Source organism: Scophthalmus maximus, chromosome 6 (assembly GCF_022379125.1).
Source record: "Scophthalmus maximus strain ysfricsl-2021 chromosome 6, ASM2237912v1, whole genome shotgun sequence".
Taxonomy (NCBI): Eukaryota; Metazoa; Chordata; class Actinopteri; order Pleuronectiformes; family Scophthalmidae; genus Scophthalmus; species Scophthalmus maximus.
This window is the reverse complement of record NC_061520.1, coordinates 22,826,003-22,853,831: the sequence shown is the minus strand read 5'-3', so window position 1 is coordinate 22,853,831 and position 27,829 is coordinate 22,826,003. Positions and strand designations below refer to the sequence as shown.

Here is a 27,829-nt window from a genome sequence, read left to right as displayed (position 1 = left end):
AATTAGAGCCCCCAGCACAGGCTGCTAACTGGGTGTATGGAAATCTAAAGTTATTAAATGGTTGCAAGCCAGGTGCAGCCAAGGAGAAAATAGAAGAACAATGTTATTATGAGTCAACCCGTAGGATACTTATGCACAATTTCATGAAACTTTGTGTGTGTGATGTGGTGTGATAGGGGGGTGCCTTTTATGTGCGAGTGTGTTATCAGCATTGCTATGCTTGTCGACCTTTCTCGCAGCACTGTGAAAATCTTCTGAAATACCTGAAATAACAGTTTGCATCATGGTTATATAAGCTTCTGTGTCTTAAGTGCTCTTCCTGAACGTTTTGCCTGCCCTCCAAGCTCTGCCAGTCATTTCCAGAGAAGGATTTTAAAAAATAGAATATATTTTTTTCTATTTTCTATTATGGTGGGAGCCTCAGACCTCCAGGTCATGGTTGGGCTTGCTTCTGCGTCGTGTCTGTAATTGCAGGGGTGGACCTTGCCATACCCGAACCTCCCCTGTGCCTCCAGGAGCTGGTAATAACAACATCGCAAGATGGGAGGCCACAATTTGTGGATGGCTGCATTCGTGGGGTTAATTAAATCCCTTGTCATGGATGCCCGACTATGCATCCCCGCGGTCCTCGGGCGGGAGAAGAGGCACCACGCCCTCACCCAAAGCCATCACTTTTGGTGGACTGTTTCATGATAGTTAGTCATCATTTTACACTGCCAAGATAATCAGGTGGCAATAAGGATTAAATAATTATTGTGTGGTTAAATATTTAATTGTTCCAGAGCAGAGAGCAAACAGGCTGGACTACCTCAGTCACAGACCATTAAGATTCTGCATACCGATTTGTTAATTTAATATTACTGGCTGCTGCTGATTGTCTTTATGTCGACAATTGTTTGCCGCCGTGGGCAAACTGACAGCAAAAGGGCTTTTAAACACTTTCCAAGTGTTGCACCACCATCCTTTCTCCCATAAAAAGGCAAAGGTGAAACACTGTTTCAAGTCCTGTAGCCTTGAGATATTAGAAACAAGACAGCAGAGGGATAATACTGTATCTGTTTCCCTGGCAACTGCTTGCTCCATCTCCCTTTCGCCTCACCTAGACTCCAGGGGGCGGAGGCACCGTGTGTGTGTGTGTTGTTCGTGAGAGTTTATAATACTGTCAATGCTTGTTTCAATGTTAGGTCCAAACATACATTTTTATTCAATATTTAACAGTGGTAGATGAGCTCATGCCTGAATTGGTGTCATTGCTTCAATATTTAATAAAGTGCAAAAATGCCCCATGAAATTTAAGTGAAGACATTTTAGATCTGATTATTTTTGGCTTGAAATTAGCAAATTTGGCTGCTAGTGCTAGAAGAGTTTTTCCATTATTTTCAACATTTCTTTGTATTGTCGGTTTCTCCAGCCACCACAAGTCATTTCAAGGTATTGCTAATTAATTTGCAAGACATTCAATAATCAGTATTAGAGGATTAAATTACTTCAAATGAATTAATGCTATTCTTGTTTCAAGATATTCAAACTCCACAGAGACAAATGTATTTATAGATTCTGGCCAACCTATAACCTTCAAGTTTGGTTGCTTGTGAAACACCATCTTGGTCTGTGGGTCTGCCACTAGGTCAAGGCTGAAATATGTCATCAACTATTTGAGAGATTACTTTGAAATTTGGTTCAGACAGATTCAGGTCCCATCTCTTTCCTTCAAATGCCATCATAAAAGTTGACATGAAATGTTTTGCTAACTATTGGATGTATTACTCTGAAATTTTATACCAATATTCATGTTTCCCACTTAATGAATCTTATTGACTTTGTTGTTCACCAGAAACTTTTTCTGTACCGTCTACAGAAGGAGTTGAATTTATCTGATAAAATAGCCAGATCCACAAGATTAACTGGGACAACATTTGGTTTAAATGGTGCGGAGAGGATGAAGGTTAAAGATTTTAACACTCCCCTGAGTATATTTAGTGCCATCATCAGTTTTAATTTTCTATTTGCCCAGTAGACACAGAAATCACCATCAGTGTGTGTTGCAGCTTTGGTTTAGTACTATTAAGCAAATGCTGGCATGCCAACTAAGATGGTGAACATTCTAAATATTAACAGCTAAACATCAGCACTGTCATTGTGAGAACAGCATGGCAGTAATATTGGTAAAATGTCAATACATTTTTTTTGTCTGGTCCCAGTAATCATTGCTGTAGATGTACAATTTGTGCTATTCTGGTTGAATATAAGATAATCACACTTGTTAGAAATGTAGTACTTGCAGTGAATTGTATTTTCCTCAGATTTTACAATTTCCCAGGTAGAATTCTTTCCTTCTCCACCTCTGTACTTGGGTTCATATTTTTCACCCAAGAGCTGTAATGAGTCTTCAGACTGGTGAGCAAAGATGTTCATTTGTACACCCTGACTAGTCAAAAAAAGAAATACACACTGAAACTCTACTTGAATTTGAAAGCACAAACTTGTCTCTTGAATGTCAGAGAAAATGTTGCTGTGATGCTCTTTAACTCTGTCAGTTGGAGAGGAAGTCCCTGCCTTTAGTATAAAGGCCAGTCCTCCCCAGCAATTCACAATCCATTTTCACTGTCAAGTGTTTGATGCACACCGGCTGTGACTAAACACCAAACAGCAGAGCTGTCTTTGTGTTTAGGACCAGAGAACAGGAAACGATTATTGAGAACAACAGTTGTCTAATGGGAGATTTGCCCTAAAAAAATTGAGCTCAACAGAGTCGAAGAATACTTCAGAAACAAAGTAAAAAATCTTTATTTTGCTTTCCTTTGACATTTTCACCACTAGACTGTGTCATTTACATTTGTCTTCACAGAAACACTCCAGAGCACAGACCCTGATGGACATGGTGTGTGAGCACCTCAACTTGTTGGAGAAGGACTACTATGGCCTGACCTTTGCCGACACAGACACACAGAAGGTCAGTGAACTGTGTTCCTCAATAACCTTGTGGGACTTTTCTGTACATAAACCCACCGCTCACAGAACGATCTGTATTCCTCTCACTTGTGGGCCGGGTCGGCTCTCTGATGGGCGCACTATCCATCGTTCAAAGATGAATGAAAGATGGAAATATTTATGCTAAGTCTTGGTCTGGACAAAGGCAATTGAAAATACTTGTGCAGTAGGAGAGGAGATGAAAAAAAATTCTCATCTACTCTCTGCAAGATGCATATATGAAATTTAGTTATAGAAATATTTCTCAGAGGAAGAGCTGTTCTGGAAAGAGAAATTAATCTGCCTCAAGAGGTTGAATCAAACGTCCACGGACAGAAGCCAAGTGCCAGAGTTTATCAGGAGAATTTGAATAGATAAGAACAAAAGTTTGGTCAAAATGACTTTACTGACTTCTTTTTGTCTTTCTCATATGGCAATTTGGACTAGTGGTACTGTAGGCCAGCTAACTAGTTGAGATATAGCCTCTATAGACAAGGCTTTAAGATCAGCCAGAGCTAAATATGCTTCAGTATGGCCTTTTTAATTTGTTGTGGAATTGTTTGTTTTCTCAAGAAATGGCACATTTAATGTTGCTGGTATCTTGCATGGATTCTTGCTAGGGATGCGTGGGATTTCCCCTTTCATGGTCTTCATATCACTACCTCTGCTGAATTGTTTTTATTCCCGTGGGGGACAAATTTACCCCCCCCCCCCCTCACTCAAAGTGATCAATGCTACTTCACCAATAGATCATACAAATGACCTAAAATAGAAATTAAACTCAGTAAAGCGCTGTAACGTGACAATATCAGTCTACAGTGTGATAGAACGAAAAAATCTGTCAGCGCTCGATCCTGGTTCCATTAGCCTTGATCAAGCATGGATATTTGGAAGGTGGATTTAATTCTTGCAGGTGTTTTTTTGTTGTGCACGTGTAGCGGTGGTCCTGCCAGTCGAGTGCGGGCAGTGCAGTGTATGTAGACCTCACTCGCGGACACGTTAAGAGACGTGCTAGCGGCTTATGCTAAAGCTCATGAAATTGAGCTCCCTTAGTAGAGCGCCCATCTCCCATGTGGAGGTCGGATGTTCGAAGCCACCCCGTGCGACATGATAGTCTCCCCCCCCCCTGCTTTTTTCACAAATCGCACCCTGAATGTGTGCATGTTTATTCTACTACCTATCAGCTTACTTCAAAAAGTAGGTCTGAGCATGTCCCCCCCCTGATTTGTCATAAGGTGCACAGACCATGTTTATGATCATATAATCATGTATCTGACACTGAACCGATGGGTCCAGGCTGTCGGTGCACACAAGCACTCTGTAGTGGCCGTCGCCGTCGGTTTAGGCTTTTGATTGATGTGAGCCTCCCTAAGGGCAGGTAGGGTTGCAGGCTACAGAGGAACCTCCTGCCGTTTGAAGACAGGAAAGATGACAAGACTAAGTCTCCTTTAACATTTGGTGCATAAACTCTGTCATCATAGTCAGCTCAGCGCAGGCTTTGTCAGCTCACATGTTGTGACTTGGTGAGTGTCTGACGGCTGCGGCTTTGGATCGTGCGTAATCTCGGCCCATATGGACAGGTTGGCTGGTGTTTTTTGCGAGGCGAATGCTCTTCAAATATTTTCCTCTCTGAGTAAGGTTACAGCTCGATCAATGCGACGGACTCAGCCCGCTGTCTTGGGTCATCGCTGATTGGTAGACCAAGAAAGCCAGAGAATTGAAATGTAATTTCAGATGCCCTTTCTCTGTGTCAGCTGGGGGAAACGAGGATTTCAGATTTTTTCTCTTCAGGAGAACATTCATTCTGTGTGATTGCTGTATGAACCGATGCTGCAAAAGCAGGAGTGAAGCCTTGATCAGTCAGTGATTTAAAGCTGCTTTCTGAAGCAGCAGAGAGAGGGCCTCACTAATTGAGTGCTCTTTTGGCCTTGGCTGATATAAGGCTTGGGGGGGGGTAAATGCCTGCGGCTCATTACAGTCTTTAGCAGCATGATTAAACACTGAAGGTGTGTGTGTTTGTGCTTGTGTACGTGAGTGAGTGTGTGTGTGTGTGTGTGTTTGTGTGTGTGTGTGTGTGTGAGTGAGTGTACATGAAGGCACAATCCAATATTGCCAGAGATGCTTGAAGTTTGCCCAGCAAGGCCGCAGGAGTGCACTGCGCTGTATCAACCTTTCATGCTCCTGATTCCACTCTGACTGATGCGATCCCAGCTGGCAAAACTACTGTCAGCATTAATAAGCAGCTGCCATGTGGTATTCAGGCTGGTGAGGATCACTGTCAGCTCTCTGCGCCACTGGCAGCACACTGCTATGTTGCATGCTGCAAAACACCTGTTTATGTGTGTGGGCAAGGATCAAAGTGGCAAATCTCCCATCACTGTGTGTAACCTTCTTTGTCTGCCTATACATTTATGTTTTTAATTAGATTCATGTCTGAAGATGTCCTGTCCGTGTCTGTTGGCCCGGTCCACCACTTTGGTCCTGAATGAAATATCCAAAGCTCGGCATACACTGTGCAATTTTTAGAAATGCTGTTATTTTAACTCTAACCTCACACTGTCCGAGTAAATCGTCCACAATGTGAAGCCAAAGCTCAGGATCTATGTGTTCACACTGTGCGGTCCGACTGTCAGCCACGACTTGACTGCTCACACTGTGCGTGTGAAATGCCCGTAGGCTCCTGCGGAGTAGTTTGTGTTTACCATAGAAGAAGAACGCTGACAAGCTAGAAACGTGTGGAATCTGTGTGCCGAAACCTTAAAAAAAAGAGGCGCCAGCTCACGCACGCACTATATGTCCAATCAACATTATAATTTAGGATATTACAACAATAATCCTTCAGCAACAAAGGGACTCCCAACCTGTAAGGATACACTCCTACACAGTGACTTTTTATCATATTTAATATACTATTTATTTCTTATTCCACTTCACGAAGGCGCAGTCAGACAAAAAGGCACAGAGTTTGAGTATTCAACTCGTGGCTCTGCTCCAACTGTGCAAGAGGTGGTAGTCGGCCAACCCCGACATGTCACAGTAAAACGCACGATAATGCTGAAAATCGGAACTCAGAAATCCGGGCAAAAACAAGTTTACCCGCACAGTGTATGCCTGGCTTAAGCGACTCCTGCTCACTCATGGAGACCAGACAACAGTGACTGCTGCCTTTTGTGGTCCACTGATTTTAAATCCAGTGTGTTTTCACATACCAGTGACATATTTCCACATCTTCCAGATGAATTGGCACATCATTTTACATAATCTGGCGACATCCATGTTTCCCTAGAAATGTATCCCTGTGACTTTGGTGACACCCTGGCATCTTCTCCGCCACAACCATGAAGTTGACATTTGTTACCACATTTATTGGACTGCTGGCAATGAATGAATTTAAGTCACTGGTGTTCTATATAAAACACGTGTTGCTGGAGTTGTGTTAACCTTCAAATATGATCCAATGACACTTACTGACGAGCCATGTATTAATTTGGGAACGTTAATAAGGAATTATATCAAATCTTTGGATTAATTTACAATTATTGTGACTGGGGTGTATTACAGATAAAAGTGCATTTGAAGTATCAGAGGGAATGGATAGTGTAATAGGATGATGAAAAAGTAAGATTCAATGGAAACCCATAAATGTTCAAAGATGTAAAAGAGGTATGATGAACCTGGTAAAGTTTAAGATGGATGATTAATGGCGTCTTGTACACCAAAATATATTTTTCATCCAATATTTTTACACTTGAGGGAAAAAAAATGTACGGCCTCCGTTGCTGTCTGTGAGTTGCTGAGCCTCCAAAAAAGCACGAGTGACAGCTGCTGTTACGAGAGAATCAATGTCCACTGAACCACTGATGAGACGCTCTCATAGCCAAATCAGAAATTGGGTCCCTGTAGGTGAAGTGGTTCACCGCCTGATTGGATGGGATGAGATCAGATAGGTAAACTGGCGGCCTGCGATTTTGCGACACAATGAAGATGACAGATGCTTGAATTAAATCTGCTCGCTGCACGTTTGAACGGGCTCTGCTGCAGAGGGCTCACTTTCTTTATTAAAACCATATGGAGAGGCTTTCATTAGGAACACTGACAGCAATTAGAGCAAAATGTGACAACGGGTTGTGCATTAGCCATGTTCACAGCCTGCACTGTGTGAATTCTGCTTTCTGTCGTTCAGAACTGGTTGGACCCCTCCAAGGAGATCAAGAAGCAGATGCGAAGTAAGTGCATTTTCCAACTTACTGAGTTGATAAATATTCTAAAATTCAATCGTTTAAGTGGTAAATTACTTGTTGGCATATGAAGCGGTGCAGATTCGTGTCAACCTTTAAGATACAATTTCATTATTGACTTTTAATTATAATTTTGTATAATTCTTCCTTAGACAAACAAGTTTTGTAGCTCTCGTACTCTCTCTTCAGACTCTCCGTGGCACTTTGCCTTTGCAGTCAAGTTCTACCCTCCAGACCCCTCCCAGCTCACCGAGGATATCACCAGGTAGAATTCACACGCACATGCACACAGGCACATGCACGCACGCACGCACGTACACACTACTCCTCCTACAGTATCAACAGTTTTACCTCCCCTGGCTGTGCTGCCAGATGCTCTTCAGAGTCAATGAAAGCAGAAATTGCCTACATATGTCAGTTTCACAGATGATTTGCCCTTTTTTATTTTCCTAAATGTAAGTGTTTACATGAAAGCATTGTAACAATATACATGGCATATTTCCCCTGCTGTCAAAGCAGCCCAAATCCCTCTCTCCTTTTTCAGGATTAGACCTGGAATGCTACTAACTGCCATGGATTAACTATGCTGAATACTTGTTGGAGCTTGCCTTGGCTCAGGCTCGTATGAGGGTAACACCCCTTCTCTCCTTTTGTCTCGTCTGACAGATACTACCTGTGTCTGCAGCTGAGGGATGACATGCTGTCAGGTCGACTGCCCTGCTCGTTTGTCACTCATGCCCTCCTGGGCTCCTACAGCGTTCAAGCCGAGCTGGGCGACTATGACCAGGACGACCACGGCCCTGACTACGTCAGTGATTTCCGCTTCGCCCCCAATCAGACCCGCGAGCTGGAGGAGAGGGTGATGGAGCTCCATCGAAACTACAAGTACCGGACATACTGTTTCAATCAGACTTTCATCTCTGTGTACAAATCTCCTGGGTTTATGAGCTGATGAGTTTTCCACTGTGTCAAAATACTCCCTCGTGCACGTAGTTGATAGACGCCGCCACATTACTGCACAATCTGTCATTGAGACGGCGAGGTTTGACAGTGTGAGAACACTTCCTCAGTTGGAGGGCCTTCACCACGCTCTTGTTTAGCATCGCTTTTTGGCATGCGGCCAAATATAATGCTTTGGGGGGACGGATGCAACGAATTAAGATGTGAATATATCAAGCATATTACCAAGATAATTCTGCTCCCACTGTGTGAGATTATGGGCTTATTATTTGAGAAGGCCTGTTGATGTTGGTTACAGATATTATTGTTACTCTGTCTGCAGGGGGATGACTCCAGCAGAGGCTGAAATTAACTTCTTGGAGAATGCGAAGAAACTGTCCATGTACGGCGTGGACCTCCACCACGCGAAGGTTGACTCTTCCTCGAGTTATTTCATGACATTTTTATTTGCATAAAATTCAGTAGGTTTCAAGAATGCCCAGCAGTGTTTCTTATTAACAATTTCTGCCTGTGTTGTGCCCCTTGTTTGCTGCAGGATTCTGAAGGGATTGACATAATGCTGGGCGTCTGTGCCAACGGTCTGCTGATTTACCGGGATAGGCTGAGAATCAACCGCTTTGCCTGGCCAAAGATCCTAAAGATCTCTTACAAGAGGAGCAACTTTTACATCAAGATACGACCAGGAGAGGTATGCAGTGTGGTGAAAGATGATTAAAGGGGCACTCTATCGATTTGACACATTCAAATTAATTTACTATTTATAAGTGCTGCTCAATAACATAAAAAACAAGTTGTTCAATGCTATCTGTAGCTTTGAATGAGATTTGTCAAATTTGGGATAATAACCGGGTTGATCGTAGCGATGTCTTCTTGGTTATCTGGACTTACGTTTGAAGACTGCAAATTTATAACACCTTACGGAACCAAATGTGAGCTTTAGAACTGCTAGTACCTATATTTTGTTACCTTTGGACTGGCTAGCTGTTTCCCCCTGTTTCTAGTCTATATGCTAAGCTAACCATCTCCTTGATCCAGCTACAAATTTAAGATTGGTACTGTATCAATCTTCTCATCTAGCTCTGAAAATGAGAGGGACTAAGCATGTTTCCCAAAGATTTCAAACTATTCCTTTTTGGCCATTACCTCACATTTAAAATACAACAATAGCTATTGTCCTGTCACAGCAGTTACTCTCAAAAGCCACAACGGAAATTAATGTGTGGTCAGTTATGTGGAGCAGAAGACATGCAAATCCTCCGTCGGATTCCTCCAGGCTTGCTCCTCTGCATTGTCACATCTATAGTCTCGCCCCCTCCCTCATTCTGCTGTGCAGCACTCCAGCTTATCCTCCATGCCGAGCCTCAGTGCGACAGGCTGTCTGGGCCAGACCGAGTCGAGTGGCAGAGCCCGCACAGGGAGCCGCCTGTGACGGAGCCAAATAAAGAGTCCCTTTACCAGAGCTGCTGCAGCAACAGTCCAGAGTAGAGGGATAAGGAATGTAGAATATGGAGCCATGAAACATTTTTCCTCCCAATTGCTCCCAGTGTCTGAATATTGCATGCTAACACTCTACTGACTTTACTGACTCCAAATTACAAAATACAAATGAGTGTTTATGGACGTATGGGTTGTAGTAAATATCTCACAAGTTTTATGAATATATTGTGTTAACCTAAACTTTAGTCCACTGATAAGTCCTATAGGTGCCCTTCAGTAAAACAGAGTAAACACACCTGGTGTTGTAGTCACCCCCCATCCCCCCACCCCCTCCCCAACTTTTTCTTCACATTTTTCTCTGTCTGCCTGTTCTCTCTCCCCTCTAGTACGAGCAGTTTGAAAGTACAATTGGTTTTAAGCTTCCCCACCACAGAGCTGCCAAGAGGCTGTGGAAGGTCTGCATTGAGCATCACACCTTCTTCCGGTGAGAATCGATCTTCCCTCATGGTCGGGAGGTTTCCAGTTCAATGTGTATCCAGGCAAACAAAACATTTCCGCGTGCACAGCTTCATCAGGCGCAGCCGCACTCGTGTTCATTGTACGATGCTCTGTTAAACAGGCAGTAGCTTCTCTACAGTGATTCTCATTCAGCTCTACAGGGGTGCACAGGAGCTAAAAGATGACATGTCACACAGACACACAAAGATTTTTGTTGCTAGCATACAAAAGGCACTCAGCTTGAAGGTGACAAGATTTTGAACAAATCTTCTTTATTCCACAAATTCAATGATTACATATCATGTGGCCAAGAAACAGTTTGTCAAAGAAAGAAACATGGAAAACGTACCCATAGAAGTTAATTTGAAATCCACATTCAATAATACATTTGAAAATATTCCCAATTCCAGTGCTCACCGCAGTCTTTTTTGTTCATCATTTCCGGTTTTGTTTCCACAGGTTGGTTTCTCCGGAGCCTCCACCTAAGGGCTTCTTGGTGATGGGTTCAAAGTTTCGATACAGTGGAAGGACACAGGCTCAAACCCGACAGGCCAGCGCGCTCATAGATCGGCCTGCTCCCCACTTTGAGCGCTCCGCCAGCAAGAGGTACCTGCTGTCCAGGAGCTTGGACGGAGGTGAGAGCCACAGTGGAGCTGCAGATCTGCATATGGAGGGTCTAAAGATCGGATGGTCAAACGTGTATTCAGTTCCAGAGCTGCTACTTTAAGGACATTTAAAGAAATAGTTGATACTTTTCGGAAAAATGCTTTCTTGCAGACAGTTGGTTGCAGCCAGGAGACGGTTAGCTTAGCTTAGCATAAAGACTGCAACCCGGGGGGGCGGGGGGGGGGGGGGAGCTAGTTTGGGTCTGGACAATCAGCATCTCTAAAGATCAATAATTTAGGTCATGTGCCCTTTGTTTAATCCATGCAAAAACCAAAGAGGAAAAGATGACAGTCGTGGTTTTATGGGGGGGCTTAGGTTACAGATGATTTAATGGTACAAGAAGTCACAGCTCACGGCCGATAAATGGTCCTGCAGGTACATTTTTACATTTACTATTGGACATGCTTTTCCACCTTTCGACTATTTCCACTTCTTCCATCATCTAAGCTTAGCTAAGCTTACCATCTGAAGCTTCATATTGAAGAGCCAGATATGAGAATGTTGTCAATATTGTCATATGAAAGACCATGAGCTTATTTCCCAAAATGTCAAATTATGACTTTCAAAATCCCAAATCAGGTCAAGTCAGCCCTTGGAATAATTCAACTCTTGCTACCTGCAGAGTTCTCACGGCCAGTCTCGGCCATGTGCGAGAACCACGATGGCCTGTCCCGCCGCAGCATCAGTGAACAGCGCCACCTCCACAGCCCCTCTGTGGACGAGCAGGAGACAGAGCTGGAGCCCAGCTTGGAGCAGGATGAGGAGGACCATGACCTGGAACAGGACCAGGAGTCAGAGCAGGACAAAGACGATGACGGCAACGTCACTCCAAGCCGAAAGAAAGAGATCATGGTAGTAACGCTTTCATGACAAACAAAAGGCCTTTTTACAAATTACCATTTTGCTAAAGTTTGTGAAAATTACAGAAGGTTTTTATATATATATATAAAGCTTCAGTCTACTTGAGGACAACTCGACCTTGGTACAGGGAAATCAGGGACTGCAGTGGTGCTGATGTAAACAGGTGCTGTGCAAGCTTCTTAGGCCAATTGAAGCTTATCCATCAGGGGCATAACGCTGTGATGGCTTTGGTGGATTTAGCCTTTACTAACTCTTCTCCTTTCACTCCTGTTCACTCAGGCTTATTTGCTTATACTGCACTGCTCATAAATCCTGCTAACAGATTTACAGTTTTTTAACCCTTTCTCATTATGCTGAGGGATGCAAACTCAAGCCTAGCCCTCGGTTGCTAACATGCTTTCTTTTGTTTTGTTTTAACTCTTGCTGGCAATAAGGAGGAGGCTGGGTCACCAGTTGACAGTAAACAGGAGGTATTTGCTGTCTGGTGATTGGTCTCTGTCTGTCTGTCTGTCTGTCTGTCTGTCATTCTCTCTGTCTAATTGTTTTTCTCTCTCTCTGCCTGTCCTGCACTGGGTTTTGTTTCATTTACTCTCGCTGTCAACTCCGTTATCGTCAAAACAGCTGTGCTGCATTGCACCACATAAACAAGTGATACTGCGAAGGTTGTGTCTGGACTCATTTGTCACAGTTAAGCATCCCAGCAAACATTTGACAGGCAGTGATTATTACAGTGGGGACAGGGTTGAAGCGCTGATAAAAGGGAAACAAATCTGTACAAAGACATAGAAATGGGTTTTGAAATGACAAATGCAGACATTCCAACTTTTATTTTGACAGTTTATTTGCATTCCTTATCAAGTCCAAAATGTCCACTGGGATGTGTTTTCAGATAATTTCCAAAGTTGCCTCAGCATGGTATAAAATCACCAAATATAGCCTTGCATTCTGTCTGTCTGCCTGCCTGCCTGCCTGCCTTACTGACTTGCCTTCTACCATCCTGTCTCTGCGTCTTACCTTGTTCGGCTGACCCTGCATTTATCACACCTGACCCCTCTTGTGCTCGCCGTACTCCTGTCCCAACTCAGCTCTCTCAGTTGGACCAGGAGGCCTCTCCTCGGCACAAACAGGAGGTACCGGTTCCTGTCTTCAGCTCTTGTGCTTTTCTTTGTGTGTGTTGCTGCTCCTCTGTACTTCTACAGTTTTTTGGTTTTTTTTTACAGATTGAGATGTGACTGCATAGTGGTTTTTCTACAGGCATTTTTTTTCTGTGAAATGTCATGAAAATTTGTCAGATTTCCTTATCATCCGTCAGCCATGAAGTTTTGAAAGTCTCCAGTGAAATTCCTCCCTGTCGTAGATTAGAGCCCTGTTCCTCTTTGAAGTGCCTGTAAAGCATCAGCGCATGTTCTTCACATTCTGCTCTGGCCACCACTGGCCAGAAACACTCAGATCATTTAGTTACTACAAATAAAAGTATAGGTCAAATCAATATGAAAATAATACATTATAAGTTAACGTCCTTACTTCAAGTATTTTACTCAATTCAAATTTACTTGAAGTATCAAAATTCAAAATACATGTACCAGTGTTTCCCCTATATGCATTCACTAGCTGTGGTGCGCAGCTGCTGGATTTTGACTGCCGCTCCTGAAATATTATTATTTATTAACTATTTTAACGAGAGGAGATTGGGCTCCATCTTATCTACAGAAACCCGGTATTAAACGGGCTCCGGGGATAAATTATTAAAAGACCATAGTATCAATAAGCTTCAACGTTATTGGTGCTGCTAACGGTATTGAAGAAATTCATGCATTCGTGTATGACGAACCTTCGCTTTTCCTAATTCTGAGTCTCTGTGTCGGAGCCTGCGCTGTGCAGGGGGCGTGATCAGCTCTCACTGCACGACAAGTATGCAGCACAGACAGAGACACATGCTGTGTCTGCGTGTGACGATCGAGGGGAGTGAACGTCTAGTTGTACTCACCAAAATGTTTTGCAAGTAAAGGCAGTAACACGAGCGATCGGTGAAATATTTTGTAAAAGTGACGACAGCTGCAGCTAGTGGGATGAGGACTGAGGAGAGGGTGAATGAGTAAAATACCTAAAACCCTATACAACAGTAGAGTCCGAGGGCTTTTAGGTAACTGTCTGTCTGTACATATTGAGTTGTGTTACTTTTTTCCTCTGACGGGCTTTATGTTAGTCCCATCACTCAACACACATCATGTACTTTATATTAGTTATTTTTTCAAAATAGTGCTGTGTGTTCAACAATTTACTGAGTACAGTGCTAAAAAACAAAACATTTGTCCGAGATCCATTGCGTGGAAAGGAAATAAGAGTATAAGAGTACCGGCTCAATTTTTTTTCCCCTGCGCGCGCGCTTCACCTCCGCTGCTACAAGTCCATCCCAGGGGAAACGCTACAGAAAAAGTGGACACTGTGCTAGAAGACAATATTCTGAATCTGTCTCCCTGGAGTTGTCTCCTTCTATCCACTTAACTTTCAGGCAACTTTCAATTGCCACACGATAATGAAAATGCAAAATGTAGATTTAAAATCCATAGTTAATAAGGCCTATAAGGCTTTTCTCCTTAAATTTGTAATAATTATTTGATATTATTATACTTCATTTGATTTAATTTGATTTTTAACCATGTTTTTTGAGGCTTTACCTTATTATAAACGTTATAACACTATTAGATGTTACTGCTGATGAATCAAACCTTGAGCCACATTTAACTGTTGTAGCTGGTTGAAGCGGAGCTAGTTGTACTTTATACTATATACTCTTAATTAGGTCAGTGGTTCCTACGCTTCAAAAGGTTCACGATATGAACAAAACTTTTTTGTACTTGTCCTGTGATATATTGAATTATTTGATTTATTTGGGTCTTGAACAGAAACCCAGCTGAGAAGCTTAGAGAGGAATATGTTAAAAGTCATAGACATAAAAAATGTGACAACAAATATACACTTCAATTTGTTTTAGGATAGGAGCCATTGGTTAATTTTTTAGCAATGAGTTGCATCATATAACCTTATTAAATCTTTTAAATCTTAACTCTTTTTGTAAGCTATAGCTGTCAGATTATTGAACAAAAAGTACAATATTTATCTTTGATTTGTGTGGAGTATAAAGTAGCGGAAAAATACAATCACCACAAACTAGTACAGAAGTACTGTACTTGAGCCAATCTACTTTCCACCCCTGATCATTACAAAAACAAATTTTGTGCACACTTTGTGTTCATATGTGTAAAAAACTAAAGTAACGACAGGTCTCCCTTGGCATCATGTCCAGTGTATGTGCAGTATTACTGTACTGTATCTTACATCTTTGTTCAGTTGTGCGTATGAGAGGAAAATGTGTGAAATGCTGATGAAGAAGATGTTGATGTCCTGCTTAAGCGAGTGGTTTTCCTCTTCCGCCTCTCCTCCCCAGTTTTTGGACAAATCTAAGGACGTCTTGCTGAAGCACCAGGCCAGCATCAACGAGTTGAAGAGAGCCCTGAGGGAACCGAACAGCAAGCTGGTGAACCGTGAGAAGCGTCTGTCCGGAACCTCCCCGACCGGCACACCAGAGAAGAAGGCTGTGAGTCGGGGCTGAGTGTGAAGGGGGGGGGTCTTATGTCCACTAGGGTCAATATCTCAAATCTAGAAACCTGTAATACTTGACATTCCATCAGAGGACATGAATGTTCCCGTCTGGCCACTGTCTCAGGGAGTTCCTCTTTTTGCTTCTTGACTTGAGGCGAAGCAGGGCATTTTATTTGTTACACAGAGACTCTTATTTTGCAAGGTTTTTGTTTTTTGTATTCTCTAACCATCGCCTTGAAATATTTCAAGCCTGAAGTTATACTGTACTGGTGTGACTGTGAAAAATGGCAGATGAGCATTAGTGAAGTTAGTAGTGTTTCTAAGGAGTTGAAAAAGATATCTCTTGTGCAAACATAATACGGCTCACAGGAACAAACATGAAAAAACGTAGAGTTTATTTTAGGTTTTGTGTATAATGAAATACAATCTGCGCGTCCCTGGTGCACCAGAATAATTCTGAAATTATCCCAGAGGTACTTGATGACTGACAAGTAGCACAGAAGGAAACATCTTGATGAGATTACTTTCAGGATGGTTTTCAAATTCACTCAGACTAGGGTTCTTGTGGAATAATTAGGAGTCATCTTTTTTTCTTCTTCATTTCCTTGATTACTTAATAGTGTTTTTTTAATGAATGCTCTCGACCTATGCTCACATTATGCTTATTAGGATATTGAAAATACAGCACATTCAAGAGATTGTAGTCTTCAGATAGAGTGAGTCAAGTATTTGCCAGTGCCCAAGTTGTCTTCAGACAATCTCTCACCTCCTGTCTGGGATGATCAGATTATGTCCGCAGAGCATTAAACATTTGTCTGCGTGAGTACATACAACATGCTGTGTGTCTCAATCCAGAGAGGCCTTTGACTGTCAGTCAAAAGCTTGTGGCTATTTCAAAGGAATTCATACAAACCCAGCTCTTTGATGCAGTCACAGAACAAAGTATTTGCATTGCAAATGTGTGCTGATTTGGTTCCGTGGATTTGGTGGCTGTCAGGTACTTGGGCCTGCGTGAAGTTCATTAAATAGTTTTTATAGGATGATTCAGTTAAGTCCTGTCAGCACTGGATCCTTCTGCCTTTCCCATTTTCTCATCTTTGCATGAAGTTGTTCGTCTTACTAATTTCCACTCCTTTAGTTGGACTCTGAGCTCTAACAGCTGTTCTTCCTTCTCTTTTAAAACTCTCTCCTCTGCCTCATGTCGGCCAGTCTGTGGGCCGAGCAGTTGGAAAGGACCCTATTAACAGCCTGTCTGTTGAGGGTCTCGTCCAGAAGACTGTGGTGACTTCACCTGAGGTTGCACATCTCTCACTCTTCCTCTTTTGTGATACATTTTTGGTATTTGTAGCATTTGTGGTTTGGTGAAATGCACTGCCTACTCTTTTTTTTTTTTTTTAAGTAAAAAGAAAAAAACACATATCGTGCAATTACCTTGTGTGTCAAAAGGCCACTGTGTACCAGTTGTACATTTTATTCCCTTTTTCTGTGAGTCAAATGATTGTGTAGATTTCATTATCTGCAGCAGCTGTGCTTGGCATGTCTAACTGTGTCTAATCTATACCAACCTGTAGGGTTCTGAGGAGTGGGTATTGATTGAAAAACAAGAAAATGATCAACCAGACCATGACTGGAAGGCAGAAGAAAGGAACAAATGTGTCACATTGGATTCCTCGTGGGAGAAAAAAGAGCTGGAAAAAGAGATAGATCTTACCAAGATGATACACAAAGAGGTAACAGGGTATGACAGAAAAGGAATGAAAAGCCATATCGATGACACAAAATTGTCCAGTGAGGCAGATGTATGCTCTGAATCTTGGTCGACCAACAAAGGTCGTTTTGTGATCCAATTATCTGAGAACGCGGACTTGTTTCAAGACAAATCTCCAAGTAAACCTTCTCATGCCTCGGACCCTGAGGCAAACAGCGATGTGGCCCCAGGCTCCTACCAAACGAAGGACTGCACACCTTCTAAACAAAGGAAAAAGAGGAGACCCCAGAGCCTTAACCTGGGGATGCCTGCAGAGCTTGTGTACAGGAAAGGAGGCAGTGATTCTACTGGAGAGGAAAATGAAGACTCAGACTCGGACATTAGTCCAGAAAATTTGTTTCAAACGGGACATAAGTGTGAGTCATCCCCGTTGGTAGTGAAGAAAGATGATAAGGGATCAGAAAACAATCAGTCTGTCAGGGTCTATACAGACACCAAAAAGGACGAAATTTCAGTAGGAGAAACCAGAGAGGTCTCCACTCAAAGCACAGAGCAGGTGAAGACAAAAAGAGTGAGTCAGGTTGGAGCAACGGAAATTGATTTAGGGTCAGTGAATGGACCCAGAAAGATAGAACATGATGGTTCATTAGCAGGTGTTAAAGGAGAATGTGTGATGAAGGTGCGCGGCAAAGGCCTCATTGACAATAAGGAGCTAGCAGAGGTAAAACTACGACAGGTCAGGACACACGAGAGGAAGATCAGTAGTTCTGGGCCAGAGGATATTGAAGGTTTCTTGGGAGAGAGAGGTCAGCGGACCTCTCTCAACCGTCTGTCGGGCAGCAGCTGCCAGTCGGAAATCACCAGGATTGTTCCTCTGAAGCCAGAGCGGTCTAAGAGCGTCGCGGGTAAGGATGAAAGTGACAGGACAGGACTGGACGAGCCCACTCGTGTCACTAGAAGAGAATACCGATGGTCAGTCGGCTCTCCGGAGGGATCCTCAGACCTCAACTGGACCGATGTTTCCGCCTTCCACGCAGCATTTGCAGCAGATCTGGAGGGCACTGCTACAAAAGAGCAACCTGACGACAGCTATCAGTCTGGTAGAGGACCTGCAGAAAGTCAGTCATTTGGCTCAAAGATTTCAGCGCTACACAAAATAACTCCCCCAGCCCCGCCAGTGAAAACACAGAAGGCCAGGGAGTCCGGACTGATACTGCGGAACAGTCGAAATGTCGGAAGGGAGCCGAGCCTGGATACAGCGAAGAAGAGACACTCGGTAACTCTGCTTGGCATCCGCTATACAGTCATTGGAAGTAAAGCATCGCATGAGCTTCAGACAGACTCGCACGCCATTATCTTTTTTTCTACGTTTTCAGTGACTTGAAACACTCCATTCATCTTGCCTGTTCGTGCCTGTGTGAAGAGCAGACGGAGCGGCACTTTTGCTCCGTCTTGTGGCAAAAAAATCTATCCAAAAAAGTTTGGACATTTCCCCATAATGGCAACCCAATCTCTTCCTATTGTCCTTAACGTGCATCACACTTGTCCTGCAAATCTTTACAGCTCAACACTGGCTGTGAAAGTAAAAAAAAGAGAAAAAAGACAGAATTCTATATCTCCTTTTTTGGCTGTTAGTTTGTCTTCACCTTGTCTAACCTGTGAGCCCCAAATTTCCTTCCAGCTCACGTTGCTCTCCGTCATAGTGTGGCAAGGAAAGAAAGGCTCACATATCATCATCGCTCTGATGATTTTTTTTGCAAAGTCTCCATGCCATTCTCAAACTGGAAACACGAATCAAGCGATTTATTGCATGCTAATGGTACAAATAAAATCACTCATCTGAGGAAGAAAGGGTGAACTGACATCCATTACTGTGTTTGACAGACGGCCATTATCTTCCAAAATTAGAGATAAATGGAGTATAGAATTGGTTGGCACGCAAATGATTAAGAAACTACAGTAAACTGATCAACATTTTCATCGACAGAATTTACAAAATGTCACTCGATTCTTCAGATTGGTGATAATGAATCATAAACCAGATGCATTGTTCTCCCCAATCCCACCTGGATAGAAAGGTTTCTTTAACTTTGAAGCCCCCATCAGGCAATGGGTAGCCCGACACCACAGCTCAGTGCCTGACAGTAAGATTTGCTGCTTTCATTTCACTCTTGGCATCATTTGGAGCTTGGCACTGGAATGAAGTCAAGTCTCATGCATATATTGGATCAAACAGACATGAGAACGGGAGTAAAAGAGCTCTCTGTGTGCGAATGTGCGTGTAACACCATGATCTGATTGAACTTGGGGAGTGTGGGAAAATGTTATGTCCTCCAAACATGTGGACACACTAGCTCATTTGAGGGCAGGCCTTTTATTGGACGTTCGACAATGTTATTTGACAACATTTGGACGCTTTCTTGTTGAAATTCAAGGTGCGTAGCGTTGCAACCCATCCTCAGTTGGTCAAAGAGTGGCTGCTGCTATATGCTGAAAACCAGCATCATACAAACTGCATGATCCTCTTGCCCTGCCTCTGCTAATTCTAACAAATGAACCTGGCTTTGTATGTTGTTTTTGTTGAAGTATGCTCGCCTCTTTTGTCCTCTAAACTCAATTGTTGTATTCTGTTATACTGAAGAGTAGTGCATGAAATTTGGGCCTGATTCCATTGGGACCTGATTGGATCTCAACAAACCCAGTGGCCTTAAATTGTACCTGCCATTGGAAACACAGATTCATGGGGCTAATTTCATCAAATTGTGAGCAAACTGAGCAATTGATCTCATATTTCTAGGCCTGTTTCAAGCTCTGCTGCTAGGATTTCTGCCTGTGCGATTTGCCTGTTAGTCCAACAGCAACTTCAGCTCTTGCTAACCTTCAAATGCTCTTTCTGCTCTCTCCTCTGCTTCCCTCTGCAGGAGCCTGTCTCCACTCCTGCCATTTATGAAGAGCCGTTTGCTGATTTCAAGGTTATTCGTTTGCATTTAAACGCACCTTCCTAATCTCCATACCATACTCTCTTTTTTTCCTTTCTGCAACCCTCACAGGTATGGTCGAGGGGTTTGGGGGTTCAGGGGTTTGGGTTAGAGTCATTTGTCGTTTTCAAGGTTATTCATTTGTATGTTAACCCACCTTCATTCTCTCCACACCATCATCTCTTTTCCTCTCGGCACCCCTCATGGGTGAGCAGCATGCCTCCTAAGTGACTGCACCCGTTTCTCTGATAAAGTATATGAAGAAGTAGCCAAAAGCCAGAAAGGATGGAGTGTGGTGCTTTTTACTGGCTGCTGAGCTGCCCTCATCCATCACCATGATGAATTTGAATTGAATGTGTGGGTTGAAAACAGAATCCCTTGTGCGTGGCTGTTGCTGGCATGATCCAGTTTTTGCTGTGATCTAATTAGCAAGTGTACTTGTAATTAATGTAAGTGGTTTTTACTGGGGGATTGGAGGTCTCTGGGGCTTCATTGCAATTCAATGGTTCCTTGAGCGACTTTTTTGGCTCATGGCCCTTTACACCAGAGCTACATCTATCAAACGGTGTTCCTTCAGACGCAGAAGTGATCACAAGAGCAAGGAAGTTGAGTTGAATGATTTCAAGTTTTCAGGCTGGCCGGTGACAGCGTTACAGATAGAAAGATTGTGATGCCGTCATTCTATGTTTTTAAAGGTTGATTGTTCCCCTATTTATACCCACAGTCATTCAACTTTTCATCTCTCACGTGACTGCATGCCCATTTTTTATTTTTGACAAATTGCATGTATGATACACTGGCTTTCATTTTGGATCGCAATGAACCCCAGCGAGCACACCACCTTTAAACAAACGGATGATGATTCCATCCCATTCCATGTCATCCTCATCATCCGTCCATCTACGGTTACGTTAGACGTGTGACCCTGTGTCTGTACCCAGAAGGAATTTGGGGACAGGAGGCCCCAGCCGAACGTAGCTCCAGAGGAAGAGCAGGAGCGGGACACCGTGGCTTGCATGAGGGAATCCCACCTGGGCATCGAGCGGAAGTGCTCCAGCATGACCGTCAGCTCCACGTCCAGCCTGGAAGCTGAGGTTGACTTCACAATCATAACAGATCTCCACTCTGGCATGGAGGACTTCTCTAGAGGCATGTCGGAGCTGGGGGAGAGGGAGCGGCAGCCAGAGGTGGGCCGGGATGACTTTGAGGAGACCTCCAGGTTCTACTCTGCCCGCCTGATGGGCTCTCGGGACAAGTCACCCATAGAAGAGAAGTTCCTTGAGGAGGGAACACAACACGAGGTAGACAGATGAATGCCTTCGTCCTTCATCATCATCACCCACTGGATTCACCCCGCTTGGTTGGACTACCATTGCCATAACTACCCGCTCTTTATTTATTTATTTATTTATTTATTTTTGTTGGACCATTTCCCATTGTTTGAATTCAGTTGCATTTTGTTCATGTTTAATTTCGTTCACATGTATTATTCTTTTTGTTGATGCATAAATTATAGTTTTTCACCAGCTTTATATTTGTCAGTTGCATCAGTGTTTCTTTGAATTCGCCTGCCGCTGCCAGACTATTTGCATTTTGTCATTAACTTGAAAAAATCCAATAAAAAATGTATTTCAGTATTTGTTTCTTTTAAGTTACCAGTGTTGCAATGCTTTTGTTTTGAAAAATATGCTGCTCATAAACGACACTTCTAGGTCTTCAGAGGGCCTGCTGTTAAAAAAAATAGCGTGGTACTGTTTGACTTTATTGTGCTGCTTGTGTTTCACACAGCCTCCTGTGGCAAAGAAAGACGCCAGTGCTGTGAATGTGGCCCACATGATGAAGAGGGCCGACAGCAAGACTGAGACGCATACCAATGGATCAGAGGTCCACCACATCATCATCGATGAGACACCGCAGGTAGACAAGAACAATATAATATATTGTGAAAATGTTTTACTGTCATTTAGGCTAAAGTCCATAGTTCTGTGGTCACTTACTGCAAGTATCATCATATTCTTAACAATATCTTTACTATTTCAGTCTAAAACATACAAACACGAAGAACGATTACCATAACCATTGCTATTTTTAATAGTGGAATTATTTAATTTTGTAATTGTCAGCTCCATATCAATACCACTCTTGTGTCTGTTCAGGAAAACACTACAGCCAACAACTGGTTAGCTTAGCATAAAGAAAGATAACAAGAAAATAGTTGGCCGGTTTCTGTTCGAAGGGAACAAATTTCCCCACTCCCGCAACTCTGAAACTCACTTATCAAGATATGTTTTTTTGTTTGGTCTTTACAAGTATTGTTGTCATTTTTATGCTGAATTTTTTTTAAGTTTAAGTTTTTAAGCAGATTTAACAGACAAGATACGACAGGATAATTATTGAGATTTAGAGGTGGTGGTGAGTGAATTGTGCTACCCCTTGGACAGAGACTGGCTAGCTGTTTCCCCCTGTTCTCACTCTTTATGTCAAGCTAAGTTAGCTAGCTGCTGGCTATAGCTCCACATTTATCCCACTCATATAAGGGAAGTATTATTCTATTTGTATAACTTTCACAAAAAGTCCAACTTCTGTAGTATATTTTATTCATATATTATATTCAATATAGTTGCTTGTTTGCTATTTCTTCATGTCTTTTAGTTTATATACAGTATGAATCCGTCAGGTTACATTTTTACCTGGAAGTGTTGGTAGAAAAGGCAAATGAGGACAATACTCATCATAGGATCAGCTTCCATCAGTCGCCCAACAAATGGACTTGTAAAATAATTTAATATTTTGCCAGAGCTCTGGATTTAGTCTTGATTAGTGGTGAAAAGCGTTTCCTTTTAGCTTCAGGGACACGAAGGCCATATTCCCCAGACACGAATGACATAATTGCATCATTATGGAGTGGTTTAGGTATTGACAGTGTATTAATGAGGAGGTTGAAAACACGTGCGAATCCCATTCATTTTCGGAGGCAACGAGTTGAGTGCTGGCTGGCTGTCCCACAGGTGCCTTATTAAAATGTAATCATCGCCGGGTTCTGGAGCCATTCAGCTAATGGTGGACTAACTCAATCAATGATGTAGAGGCGGGACTTTGAAGTGCCAGATCAGTGTTTAGTGTGTGTGTGTGTGTGTGTGTGTGTGTGTGTGTGTGTGTGTGTGTGTGTGTGTGACCGTCCGTCTGTCTGTGTGGTCTAGTAAGACATGTGGTATTACTAGTGTTACTGTTATTAAGACTTGTCTTCCGTCCTCAAAATCCTGTTCTTGCATTATGTAACTTTGGAGAGAGGGTAAAATTTCCTGCTAGAAGTGTGTAATTTAATTATTTTTTAAATCGCCGGAATCAGGCCAAGCAAATCCAAGAATCATGTCAAACTAGAGGTCAGTTAAAAATACTAAGAAGTTAATAAAAAAAACTGCGTTTTCTCCAATACACATATCGAGGAAACCTTTAAAATGTCAAGAATTGTAAACAGAGTTTGTTACAGTGGCAGCGTCTTGTTCAGGAAGCCGGGGATAATGACGAGTATCCACAATGTTAAGTTGTGTTTCAGTTCAGTGAGTGGGACTATGCAGTCAGAGCTCCGGTCAAGAGATTGATAGGGTCTGTTTTTCCTCCAACCATTTAATCGCCCAGCCCAACAGAATTGATCACCCTGTGTGGCTGCAGAGGGCGTGAAAATTAAAAACTTGGACAAAGTCGCGGGCCAGATTTCATATTTATTGAAAAAAAAGCATGTTTTCCCTTCTTTCTAGATATAATAATGCACCTTTTCATATGGGAACAAACTTAAGTTTTACTTAAACACTGAATCTGGAACAAGCAAAGCTTAATACTATAAACACCTGAGAATCAATTTCAAATAAAGGACACATCAGTGGCATTCATTTCTTAAATATCTCTTTCTCCACCTGTAGCCTTTTCAGTCAATTTTCAATGGAATCATTTTTGTCAAAGGCCAACAACAACAAAAATAATAATAACAACGATGATAATTTCCTTCAATGAAAATCCAACCTTTCAAGTCCATGCCCTGGAGTAGCAAGGAAAAGTGCATAAAGAAAAAACATTCATTAAAGGTTTGTTTGCTACACTCTGATTCACCCTGATGCACATTGGTCCAAGCCACATACCTGGCATCTCTTCAGGCTCTGAGCTGAGGAGATCCTCAGGATTGAGTGGAGGTGTTCGTCAGTGACGTGACTCCTGTGTGACGTTTTGTTCATCTTCATCAAAGAGAACAGTTGTTCACATAGATGTGTGCTGCCGGACATAGAGAGCATTTGAGCAGCTTGGGTACGGAGGTGGGGCATTGTGTCAGGGATGAAACATGGAATAATGTGCAGTGCCCACGGTGTCATATTTTGACTTGAGCGTGTCACTGCACTGGAGTTCAATCAGCTCCATTTGGAGGTTGGCTGGTGCGCTTTCTACGTCGACTGCAAACGGATTACTGAGCAGTTCAAGTCTACATTTCTGCGCTTCAACGTCGGCAAATCGCCGGGCAAACCCGGCTCTGAGTACGCTCGGGTTTTTCAGCAAACTGTGCACTTGGGAACGCGGCGGCAGAAATCTGCGTTTTTATGGTTTGGCAGCACGCAAAATGGCCCAGGTTTCCTTGCAGCATCTGAGTCTCCCACGGGCACAACTTGGTTGTAAAAGCCCTCACGGCAGCGCTCATGTCTGGGATGACGTGGCCCCGCCCCCGAAGCTGCAGGTTCAGCGCATCGAGATGGCTCGGGACGTCTCACATAAATGCAAGCTCACGGAAAAAAACTTTGTGTCACGGAGCTCTGCTATGTCTTTCCCTCTTCTGTCTAGAAACTGACACATTTCCTCACGCAGCTGGAAACATCTGTTCGGTACTTTTCCTCGCCTAAGCCGTCTCACCTCAGTGTGATAGGGTACATCTCTGTATTCCGAACCGATCTCCTCTAGAAAAGACTTGGCCTGGCTCTTGTTAAGTCAACTACTCGTGTTATGGTGCACATAACATGTTCCATTTTCAGGGCTATGCCACACAGCGATTGCCGGCGTATGATGCAGTGACAAACTGTTAGCTCACCTGCACGGTTTTCCAGCATCGTCTTTTCCACCCTTTTGACCGCACATCGCTGGTGCACCATCTGTAGTCGGTCCCACAAGTTTATCCCAAGGCAGCCTCATTTCAGTCACACATTTGGAGACCTCTTCAAAGATTTATTTTCCCGTGGTTGTGCCATGCATTGATTTTATCCCAAGAGTTCCTCTGCAACGCACAGATTTGAGTCCCCTCCACGGATGAAGATTGACAGCTGGGCTGTGTCAGATGTGTCGCCGCTCTCATCCACAGCAAGCGAGAATGCAACAAATTCTTCTCCCTTTTCCATCAGCCGTTCGTGTAGATTGGTGGCAAGCTCACATGTACGATCAAGCAACGGCGTTTCTGCTCAAGCTCACGTTTAAAAATGCTTGCCTTTTATCTGGGCACACAACGTCGCGAACTTTGATCGTGCAGTTTTTGACAAACTCTCCCTCAGTAAAGGGTCGGGCTGATTTAGCGATCTCTACTTCTTCTCATCTCCTCTACCTTCTGGCGCTTCTGCTTAATGTCCAGGTCCTTGTACTTGTCGTGGTGTTTCGTTTCATAGTGTCTTCTTATGTTATATTTCTTTCGTTACAGCCACGTCGGCTCCGAACACAAAACAAACAGGTCTGTCCTTTACGGTCGTGAACAGATATTCTGTCTCCCACCCGTCTAGAAAGCTCCTGTTTTCCACCTTCCGTTTGGCCATTTTTTGGGAGGGGTGTCTGACATCTGCCCGAGGTGACTGGTAGCATGAGGTTGCGAATGAATGAAAACAGAGGAGGGGATGCTTGCGGGTCTTGACGCGCCGAGGCACTAGCAGAGCATTCTGGGATTTGTATTATTAGCGGTGCATGCGTTACCAGCGGGCCAGCTCAAATAGAAGTTTGATATTATCTCTCGGGCCAAATATAATTACACTACGGGCCAGATTTGGCCCGCGGTCCAGAGTTTGACACCCCCGGGTTAAGGGTTAGGGCCAAGGTCAGAGTAAGTCTCCGGAAAATGAATGCAAGTCAATGTAATGTCCTCTAAAGTCATGGAGTCACAATTTGTGTGCGTGTGTGTGTGTGTGTGTGTGTGTGTGTGTGCGTGTGTGTGTGTATGTGTGCGTGTGTGCGTGCGTGTGTGTGTGTGTGTGTGTGTGTGTGTGTGCATGTGCATGGGAAATTGAGGATGACATCATCTATAGGCAGACAAAGCTCTACAGCAGCCACCTTGTTCGTCCAGCAGAGGGAGACATGTCACGTCCGTTGAGTTCCTTAGCAGCAGCACAAAGGCTGAGCTGCTTCTCTCTGTGTGCATGTCACTGACAGGCTGTGAACTTTGGTAGCATTGCCACCGGAATTTATCATGCCAACTAAATCATCACGTATACAACACTTGTTATGAGCTTCATAGTCACTCATGGCTATTAAACGTGTTGTCAATACAAAACTATTTAAAACTCAGTGAGGTAAATTGTCACTGAATTGTAAATGATGAGCAAAAGTCATCGTCCGATCATCCTAACTTTTGAGGGATCTGACTCTTTAGTTGATAATTGCCTCACTATTTTCCCCAGCTAGTCTTTTCCCTTTAAAAATCCTCACCTGCTACTTACTGTACTTGGAATAAGGTTGATGGCTGATTTCATCAGGGTTGGCTGAGCTCAGGCCCGGACATTAACAAGAGATGTACAAACTTGGGATGTGAAGTTTTTTTTAGATGTAGGCATTTCCTTTGCAGGAAGAAAATCATATTGGTTGCATTATGGGGAAATCACGATGGTGACAACTGTGGCCAGAGGCATAATGCTTTGGGGTTATCCATCCATCCATCCTATTCTTGTGAACGTGACATATCAGGAAGGATTGACGGAGGTTGGTCATCTTTGGCACGCAGCATTAATACGCTAAGTTTGACAAAATACACCAAATCCTTTTTCTTTGATTCCTTCAAAGTCTCCACTACATACAGTATATAACATGAGTCTGGGTAGACATGGAAGTAAACTGCAACTTGACTGGTTGGTGGAGGCAGAGAACCTGGAGCTTGACGTCTATTGGGGGCTGAAATTTCAAACAATCGATTTTTTTTCTTTAATCTTTTCTTCAATTTTTCTCTTGTGTCTCCCAAAGAAATCTTTCTGTATTATTACCTGGTTGATCCTTTTAACATACACATACTTCATATTATGAAACTATCAACGACACTGCACACAAACCTCAATAATGTTTCTCGCCCTCTCCTTCAGAACTTTGGAGTCGTCAGCCCGACTGAGGCTCCTGCTGCCCTTAAAGAAAATGGCTCCCCTGTAAGTGTCTTTATAGAGGGAATACATCAGAGTGTGTGTGTGTGTGTGTGTGTGTGTGTGGTGGTAGAATACAAAGCTTCTGCCATTGTGCTGTCCCTTGTCAACTTTTCAAGCCTCGACCTTTACCTGACATCCCTCTGGAAAAGCGTGAAAACGAATCTCGTTTGAGAGGAAACGTGTCTGCAGTCTGATCCATGTGCACGAGCCAAAGAATTCAATCACCACAACACTAGTTTTTTTGTGTCGTATTAATGATTTGTAGGAGGTATGAGTGGATTAATTCTTTGTTGTTTATATTTAGATGGAATTCATTTGTTTAAAGGAAAGGTTCACATTACATTAATGGGCCAGGCCCCCGTCATTCTAGAGCTGCCCCACTATGGCTGTGTGTGAAATCCTTTACACAGAGCCATGTGTACAATTAATTCTATTGTCCAGGCCCTTGGGTGAAGACGGACCCGAAATAACAGCCAGAGCTGTGAGCTTGAGACTCCTGGCTGAGACCAAAGTACATGTTGTGTCAATTCATGTCTGTGTGACTCCCCT

At 43.1% G+C, this 27,829-nt stretch overlaps 1 protein-coding gene across 8 annotated transcripts in view; it reads left to right on the top strand.

Moving 5' to 3' along the window:
- LOC118310104 (band 4.1-like protein 1) overlaps positions 1–27,829 on the top strand; it is a 78,631-nt gene that overhangs the window by 46,197 nt on the left and 4,605 nt on the right. For 3 of the 8 annotated variants that reach the window (XM_035632916.2, XM_035632915.2, XM_035632917.2), the window contains 17 exons: positions 2,849–2,953; positions 7,154–7,196; positions 7,398–7,473; positions 7,875–8,093; positions 8,491–8,578; positions 8,704–8,856; positions 9,992–10,089; positions 10,563–10,738; positions 11,392–11,621; positions 12,065–12,100; positions 15,079–15,228; positions 16,443–16,529; positions 16,805–18,217; positions 19,863–19,913; positions 20,861–21,220; positions 21,708–21,836; positions 27,224–27,283. In XM_035632916.2, coding sequence (XP_035488809.2) covers positions 2,849–2,953; positions 7,154–7,196; positions 7,398–7,473; positions 7,875–8,093; positions 8,491–8,578; positions 8,704–8,856; positions 9,992–10,089; positions 10,563–10,738; positions 11,392–11,621; positions 12,065–12,100; positions 15,079–15,228; positions 16,443–16,529; positions 16,805–18,217; positions 19,863–19,913; positions 20,861–21,220; positions 21,708–21,836; positions 27,224–27,283 — 3,474 coding nt within the window. The remainder of the gene's footprint in view (positions 1–2,848; positions 2,954–7,153; positions 7,197–7,397; positions 7,474–7,874; positions 8,094–8,490; positions 8,579–8,703; positions 8,857–9,991; positions 10,090–10,562; positions 10,739–11,391; positions 11,622–12,064; positions 12,101–15,078; positions 15,229–16,442; positions 16,530–16,804; positions 18,218–19,862; positions 19,914–20,860; positions 21,221–21,707; positions 21,837–27,223; positions 27,284–27,829) is intronic. The other 5 variants (XM_035632918.2, XM_035632919.2, XM_035632921.2 and 2 more) reach the window with 5 other exon arrangements.